This window comes from Cygnus olor (assembly GCF_009769625.2).
Source record: "Cygnus olor isolate bCygOlo1 chromosome 30 unlocalized genomic scaffold, bCygOlo1.pri.v2 SUPER_30A, whole genome shotgun sequence".
NCBI lineage: Eukaryota > Metazoa > Chordata > Aves > Anseriformes > Anatidae > Cygnus > Cygnus olor.
In genome coordinates, this window is record NW_024429049.1 from 21049 (window position 1) to 28931 (window position 7883).

General features: G+C 55.9%; 1 protein-coding gene across 1 annotated transcript; it reads right to left on the reverse strand.

Annotated features, from left to right (window-relative positions):
* Positions 1-22: 22 nt before the first annotated feature.
* On the reverse strand, positions 23-7854 carry LOC121062764 (adhesion G protein-coupled receptor E3-like). Its single transcript, XM_040542963.1, has 16 exons — positions 7265-7854; positions 5888-5941; positions 5625-5774; positions 5340-5395; positions 5058-5141; positions 4637-4787; positions 4323-4430; positions 4067-4233; positions 2823-2990; positions 2513-2713; positions 1694-1929; positions 1449-1515; positions 937-1028; positions 656-821; positions 483-578; positions 23-346 (listed from the first exon to the last, which is right to left on the reverse strand). Exons 1-16 carry the CDS (start codon positions 7719-7721, stop codon positions 293-295), a joined length of 2307 nt encoding a protein of 768 aa, XP_040398897.1. The 5' UTR covers positions 7722-7854; the 3' UTR covers positions 23-292.
* Positions 7855-7883: the final 29 nt, after the last annotated feature.

The following is a 7883-nucleotide window of genomic DNA, read 5'->3' on the forward strand; positions in this document are numbered from 1 at the left end:
AAAGCTAAAAATGGCTTTTTTCTTGGGAGAGAATCTTGAAAATTGGGGAGAAAAATGCTAAAAATGGCTTGTTTCTTGAGAGAAAGTGCTGAGAATTGGGGAGAAGATGCTAAAAAGGTCTAATTTCTTGGGGAAAGTGCTGAAAATTGGATTTGGGGGGGAAACTCCCAAAAACACTGTTCAGAGGGAAAAAAACACACTGGAAATGGGTGAGATGATCAGGAATCTGGTAAAAATGGGCCGGATGTGCTGAAAAATGCTGGTTACGAGCTGGTCCGGTGCGTCCCCACCATCACTTCTCCCACGCGCAGCCCTCGGCGCTGTGGCTCTGTGATCTTTCCCCTTCCTGGGGGAGAAAGGGCCCGAGTTGGGGTGAAATGAGGCAGAAACGGGTCCGAAAGGGAGCGGGGACCCCGTTAGTTTCTCGCCAGCCCCCCGAACACCCTGAGGAAGGGGGTGCGAGCGGGTCCGGACACCCTTACCGTGACGTAGGTGATCTGCATCTCGGTGGTGGCCATCTCCTGGGGCTTCGGCGACCGCCCCAGCACCCGAAACCAGTGCCGGTAGTGCTCCATCACCTGCGGACAGCACCCGTGGCCGTGTCCTCAGTGTCCCCTGTCCCCCCCAGATCACCGCCTGTTCCCCCCCCCCATACCTGCCGGTTGAGGACGCAGTGCACGAGGAAGATGAAGGCTCCTTGGAGGCTGTTGATGATGGTGAAGACGAAGTCCACCACCACCCTCTCCGGTGCCTGCAGCAAGCCCACACCCCACGTGCAGCCCAGGATGCAGACGTGTGCCAGCGCCTTGAACATCATCAGCCTGCTGGGACACCCATTTTCCTCATTTTTCTCCCCAAAACCATCCCAAATGCTCTTCCTCCAAATTCAAAAAAAAAAAACAACAAACAACGCTTTCCATCAGCGCAAAAACCCACCGGGTGTTTTTTATGGCCGTGACGTCGGCATTGAGGGAGGAGAGTCGTTTCTGCAGCGTCCAGAGGGTGATGAGAAAAAACGTCAGATTAATCTGTGCAGAAAGCAAAAAAATATATATAAATTTCTCAAGATAGGCCTGGAAATTTGGGGTGGAAAAGGGTCAACTGTAAGGAAAAAATAAAAAAGCACCAATGCTACATGGTGTGACCTCCACCAAGCACACGCAGCCTGTGGGACATAATGTCACCCTTAAATACATGCGTGAGCTTGCTCTTTTTAGGCAAATCTCAAAAGTTGCTCAGTTTAGGGTCTGTGGGGGAGGGGCACGATCATGAATTTGGGTTGGAAAAGGGGCCAATGATACAAAACCCCATCATTAACACACCACAGTGCCACCACCTCCACCAGGTCCACCTGGTTCATTGGACATTGGCTTAACACTGTCCTTAAAGATGTCTAAATTTTTCTCTTTCCCCTCAATTTTTCCCCTTTCCTGCAGCAAAACACCCACCAGGATGATGACGCAGACGGGGCCGACGAAACTCCAAATGAAGCCTCCCTCTGTGTTCAGCCAGCAGCTAAATGGGCAGAAAAAGGGAAAAAACACCCCGACCGCCCCGGGGCGGTTTCGGTGGCATTGAAAACACCCACGCCCAGATGCCGTGGCGTCCTTTTTGGGGGAGATTCCAGCAAAACACACGGTATTCTCTGCCGATCCCACCCCTTTGGTTGACCCCAAGCCTAGGTGGGACTCACTGCTGCTTGGTGCCGTAGCCTTTGGGGTGGATGGCGACGGAGGTGGCCACCACGATGGCTGGTAGGCCGTAGCCCACGGGATAGATGTATCTGCGCTTGAAGCGGTTGGCGTTGATGTAGTTGAGGACGCGCAGGTTCCTGACGGTGAGGAAGAGGTGCAAACCCTCCAGGAACATCCAGGCGAAGGAGGCGAGGAAGAAGTAGTGGAGGAAGCCGGCTATGATCTTGCACGCCAGCTGAGTGGGGGGGACACCGAGGCTGTGGTTGGCTCTTGGAGGACCTTTGGTGTCACCACGGGAGGTGGTGGCATCTCCAGCCCTCGGAGGTGTTCCAAACGCCACATCGTGGCCTTGAACCGCGAGGGCTTTGAGTTCAGGGTGGACCAGAGACTTCCAAAGGTCTTCTCCATCCTAAGCTCAGCTGTGATTCAAGCAGCTGCACCCTCCCAGAGGAAGAAGGGACCCAACAGCCTCAAGGAACCCCAACTGGGTGGACCTGCTTTCAGTTCAGGGGTGATCTGGAAGCTTCCAAACATCCTGTTCAGCCTCGGTTATCCTAATTCAGGTGCTCTCACCCACCCACAGCAAGAATGGGACCAAGGACCGAGAAGAACCTCAACTAGTGGAACCTGCTTTGAGATGGGGTTGGACCGCAGGTCTCCAAACCTTCTTCAAACCTTTCTTACACCATAACTCAAGATGCTCAAGGAGATCCCAGGGAGACCCCAAAATGCTCAAGGAACCCTTGAATGCCCCGAGATGCTCAAGGAGACCCCGAGATGCTCAAGGAGACCCCAAGGAGACCCCAGGGAGCCATTACCTCCTTGGTGGTGAGGCACTCGGCCACGAGGAGGAGGAAGTCAGCGATGAAGAGGCAGATGCTGAGCTGCAGGTGGAGGGAGATGCTGACGCTCCAGAGCGAGCGGCACAGGATGAAGGTGACAATGGTGAGGAAGAGGCAGAGCAGTGACACCGACAGCCCCACGTAGGTCACCATGTCCAGCACATAGTTATTTTGCCTCTACAATGACATCACGCATGACATCACGCCTGTCCCATCCAAGCTCAACTGTTGGGCAAGGAGAGAATGTGAAATGGTGTGGGCACACACGAAATATGCAGGGCCTCACCTTGTTGTTTACGTTCATTAACATGGCAAAGGTGGAGAAGTGGTTGCAGGCACAGATGGAGCTCGAGTTGTCCCCGCCTACGCGTTGGCAGCCCTCCGGAGTCCACTGCCCCTTGGAGCCGTTCAGCTTCCAGGACACGCAGAGCAGCTTCTCGCCCTCCTTCAGTGTCTGCGGAGCACGACCCCGCTCGAGGTTTCAGCCCCGCGTAGGGTTGGTGTCGCCCCTTCCCACCTTTGGGTGCCAACGGGGATAGGGATGCACCGAGCCTCGGCTTGGGGAGGCGCCAACCCTGAATTTTCATGAGATCTGAATTTGGGAGATGCACTGAGCCCAGATTTGCTCTGGGGTGAGGATGCACAAATCTGAATTCGCACCGCGATGCACCGAATGCGATGTTTGCACCAGGAGGATGCACCAGCCCAAATCTGCATGGAATCCTGGTTTGTACCACGACGGGATGCACCAGCCCCAGGTCTGCGTGGGGTCCTAATTGGCACTGGGACAGGGATGTACCGACCCCAGATTCGAACCAGGATTGGGATGAACCAGGTCCGAATTTGCACCAGGATGGGGATGCACCAAGTCTGAATTTACACCGGGACAGGGCCGCACCAAATCAGGATTTGCACCACATGCAAATTTGCACCAGGAAAGAGACACGCCAAATCCGAATTAGCACCAGGGCAGGAATGCACTGGTCCTGAATTTGCGCTGGATCTGGGTTCGCACCAGGGTGGTGTTTACTGAAGTGAGTTTGCATGAAATACAAATTTGCATCAGGGTGGGGATGCACAGACCCAAAATGGCAGAGGATCCAGATTTGCATAGGGATGGGCACGCTCTGAGTCTGAATTTGCACCAGGAGGAGCATGCACCAACCCAAAATTTGCACCAGGACGGGGATGCATTGACCCAAATTTGCACAGAGTCCAGATTTGCAGCAGAATGGGGATGCACCGAGTCTGGATTTGTGCTGGATCCAGGTTTGCATTGTGACAGGGATGCACACAGTCCAAATTCACACTGGGCTGGGGATTTGCACCAACCCTGAATTTACGCTGGATCTGAATTTGCACCAGGATGGGGCTGCACCAACCCTGAATTCACCCCAAACTGCACCAAAGCCACGCTCCAAACTTGCACCATTGCAACGCCCCTGCTGCAACAGGTCCTGCCGTGCAATACTTGTGAAAATCCCCACCCGGTGCCTGCCCAGCAGCACCCCGGGGCCCCCCAGCACCCACCTCTGTGTGCTGCAGGGTGATATTGAAGGTGGCAGGGAAGGTGATGTTGGCTTTCCCCACGGTGCCGCCGACTACCTTGGAGTTGAGCTTCCCCGAGGATGGCTCCGTGATGCTATTCAGCAAGTCCTCCAACCTGTTGTAGACGATGAAGGCCACCGCGTCCGTGTCTGCCCAGAGAGATGGGTCAAAACCACCCCCAAATAGCAAATTTAGGCTTCTTGGTCTCCCCCTGCACCCCCACGTGCAATGGCCATACTTTTTGGCAACATGCTGCAGTTGATGTTCAGCTTCTCCTCGTCCACGTTCAGCTCCAGTTCCCACCCCGAAGTTATGCACGTATTATTCACCACCTCTGTCTTGGCCTCTGATTTGGGGAAAAAAAAAAAAGGCATTTGGGGTCTTTTGCCTGCCCTGAGCACCACTGTGCTCTTGCAGACTCCAGGGAATGGGTACGAGTGAAACGCCAAGTTGGCTCTCAGGGCATTGCAACGCCCCAAAAGCTTTTGGGGTGCTGCGGGGGTTTGGGGAGCATCGGGGGCACCCATGGGTGCTGGGGAGGGGGGGGCGTACGCATGATGGTGGTGTTCAGCTCCAGAATGTCTCTGTGGCGTGCCTGCAGCACGATGGCTTCCGTGCTCTCCATCAGCAGCGTGGCGGCGATGGCTCCGTGCTGTTTGCACTGCTCCTTCCTCGCCACGTTCTGCAGCTGGCTCAGCATGGCCTGGGGGGCATGGGGGGGGGGCACGCAGGGATGAGTGAGTGGAGGGGATGGAGGTGCGGAGGAGGACGGACATGGGGATAGATGTGTGTAGGGGGATGGAGGCGGGGCTGGAGGCATGTAGGGGATGAACATGTGTAGAGGATGTACGTGGGGATGGATGCCTGTTGGGGATGGACATGTGTAGGGGACAGACACTGGGACAGGAGGGACATGGGGACAGACACCAGAACAGGAGGAACACTGGGACAGGCCTGCTGTCCCTCGTGTCACCTGCAGCCCTTCCTTTGTGGTGTTGTCACAGGTTTCCTTCAGGTTCTTGGTGGTGTCCAACAGCTGGGAGCACAACGGGGAGCTCTGGGGGGGGACAGTGACATTGACCTGCACCCCATGGACATCTGTCTGTCCTTCCCTGCCTCACCACCCACCCTGAAACCCCAGAATCCTCCATCTGTCTGTCCATCCATCCATCCCTCCCTTTCTCCATCCCTCCCTCCCTTCATCCATGCCCCCCTTCTTTTGCCCCAAACCTCTCTTTTTCCACCCAAACCCCACCTTCTTCTCCTTGCAGAGTTCCCTGATCATCCCCAGGGTGGTGACGTTGCAGGCCTCTGTAGGGCAAGGGGATCACGGTTTGGGGAAAATGTGGGAAAAAAAGAGGTTAAAGGGTTATGGGGTGGGGAAAGGAAGGGGGTCACAATATGGGGGGGGGGGTTTGCTCTCAGCAATCCCCCAAATGGGGAAAAAAAAAAAAGAGGTTATGGGGTGGGGAAAGGGTGAAAAAAGGGGAAATGAAATATAAAAAAGGGGGGGGAATGGTGAAAGCGTTTGCCCTGTTACCTTGGCAGACGACGACGGAGGAGTTTTGGATGGTGCGGACCATGCTGTGGGGGCACCCGCAGACCCAGTGCCCCCCCCGCTGCTGCCTACTACTCGTAGGGAGCCCCAGGCAGCAGCTGCTGGCGGAGCAGGACTGGGTGTCACACTGCACTGCAGGGGACATCGGGGGGAGGGGGAATGAGGGTGGGTCCCAAGCCCCCCCCCCCCAAAAGGATGGGGAGAGGACCCGGGTCTGAGCCCACCCATCCCTCCCTGTAACTCACAGGCGGATGCTGCGCCGGCAGCGGCATGGAGGAGGCTCAGGAGGCAGCACAGTGCTGGAAGGGGGGGAAATTGGGGGGGTGTCAGTGCTCTGTGACACCCCCATAGGGCTCTCAACTCATCTGGGGGGCTCAAAATCCCCTTCGGGTAGCTCCACATTCCCCTTTTCTAAGCGCGCCCCCCTCCCCACTTTTGGGGCTCAGCCCCCCTCCACCAGAGCTCAAAATTCCCTTTTGAGGCTCAAACCTTTCTTTTTGCCCCCCCCCCCTCCCCTTTTTTTGGGGGAGCTAAATAACCCCCTTCTGGGGGCTAAATACCCCCTCAAGTCTCAACCCCCCTTTTGGGATTTCAAACCCTTCTTTTTGTGTCTCAACCCCCCCACATTTAGGGAGTCCAAACGCCTCATCAGGGCTCAAACCCTGCATTTTGGGACTCATCCCCCCCCCTCAAAAATGAAAACCTCCCTTTTGGAGCTCAAAGATGTCCTATCATGACTCAAAACCTCCTTTTTGGGGCTCAAAACACCCTTTTTGGGGCTCAACACTTCCTATCACAAACCCAAATCTCCTTTTTGGGGCTCAGCGCCTCCTTTCGTGACTCAAAACCTCCTTTTTGGGGCTGAACACTCCCCTTTTGGGGCTCAATCCTTCCCGTATGAGCTCTGCCCTACCATTTTGGGGCTAAACATCCCCTTTTCTGGGCTCACATTCTCCCCCGCCCATCTCAACCCCCCTCTTTTGGGTCTCAAACCCTTCTTTTGGGGGTGTCGAACCCTACTTTTGAGGCCAAACACCCCCTCTCTGGGCCCAAATGTCCCCCCATCATGGCTCAAAACCCCCTTGTGAGCCTCATTCTTCCCCATCCCAACTCAGCCCTTACCTTTGGGGTTAAGAACACCTTTTTTGCCCCCCCGCCCTCCCCCAATCAGGTCTCAAAATCCCCTTTTGGGTCTCAAACCTTTCTTTTGGGGGATGGAAACCTCCTTCTGGGGCTCATTGCTCCCCATCGGAGCTCCAACCCACCCACTGGGGCTAAAAACCTTACTTTTGGGGGCTAAAAACCTTACTTTTTAAAGGTCATCAGAGCATCAGAGCTCACCGCTCCCTTTTTCAGGGCTTAAAACCCCATTTTAGGGTTCAACCACATCTGTTCCCAGGTTCAAAGCCACCGTTTTGGGGGCAAACCCCTCCATTTGGTATCCGACACCCCCCCAGCCTCCTCACAGGATTCAAAAATACCTATTTTGCAGCAATTTCAATTTGGGCCGTTCCCTGCTACAGCCCTGACCTGCTTCTGCCCCTGCCTCAGTTTCCCCTTTTCCTATTCCCCTCCGTTTCAACCCAAATCCACACCCGGGTTGGGGGGTGGGCATGACTCACCCCAGAGGCAGGCGGCGAGGTGGGGGTACCCCATGACAAGTGACGGGGACGCAGTGGCACCACGGCACCGGTGGCAGAGCGGAAGCAGCACCGGACGGCCCCAAAACCACCGTTCGGCCCCAAAACCGCTTCCCACCCCCTTCCATTCCCCCGCCTTGCTGTGGGCTGAGGCCCGAGGCCACTCGTGGCACCTCAGGGCAGTGACGAGGCTCCCCCCCCTGGACACTTGGGGTCCTGGTGGCCTCGTCCCTGCTGGGACACTCGGGTCCCCTCCCAGTGACAGTGACCCCATAACCTTGTCCTTGTCTGGATGCCCGAGTCTCTTCCTAATGACAGTGTCTCCATAACCACATCCTCCTGACCCCATAACCACATCCTTGTCCCCTACCCGGATGCCTGGGTCCCTCCCTAGTGACAGCGACCCCATAAGCACATCCTCGTGACCCCATAACCACATCCTTGTACCCTACCGAGATGCCTGGGTCCCTCCCTAGTGACAGCGACCCCATAAGCACATCCTCGTGACCCCATAACCACATCCTTGTACCCTACCGAGATGCCTGGGTCCCTCCCTAGTGACAGCGACCCCATAAGCACATCCTCGTGACCCCACAACCAC

Excerpts from the sequence above, each read along its gene's own strand:
- LOC121062764 (XM_040542963.1), bottom strand. The coding sequence starts at position 7,721 with ATGTGGTTATGGGGTCACGAGGATGTGCTTATGGGGTCGCTGTCACTA. Across the intron at positions 5,396-5,624 it reads CTCCGTCGTCGTCTGCCAAG|AGGCCTGCAACGTCACCACC; the intron begins GTAACAGGGCAA and ends CTTGCCCTACAG. Across the intron at positions 1,516-1,693 it reads GGCTACGGCACCAAGCAGCA|CTGCTGGCTGAACACAGAGG; the intron begins GTGAGTCCCACC and ends CTGCCCATTTAG.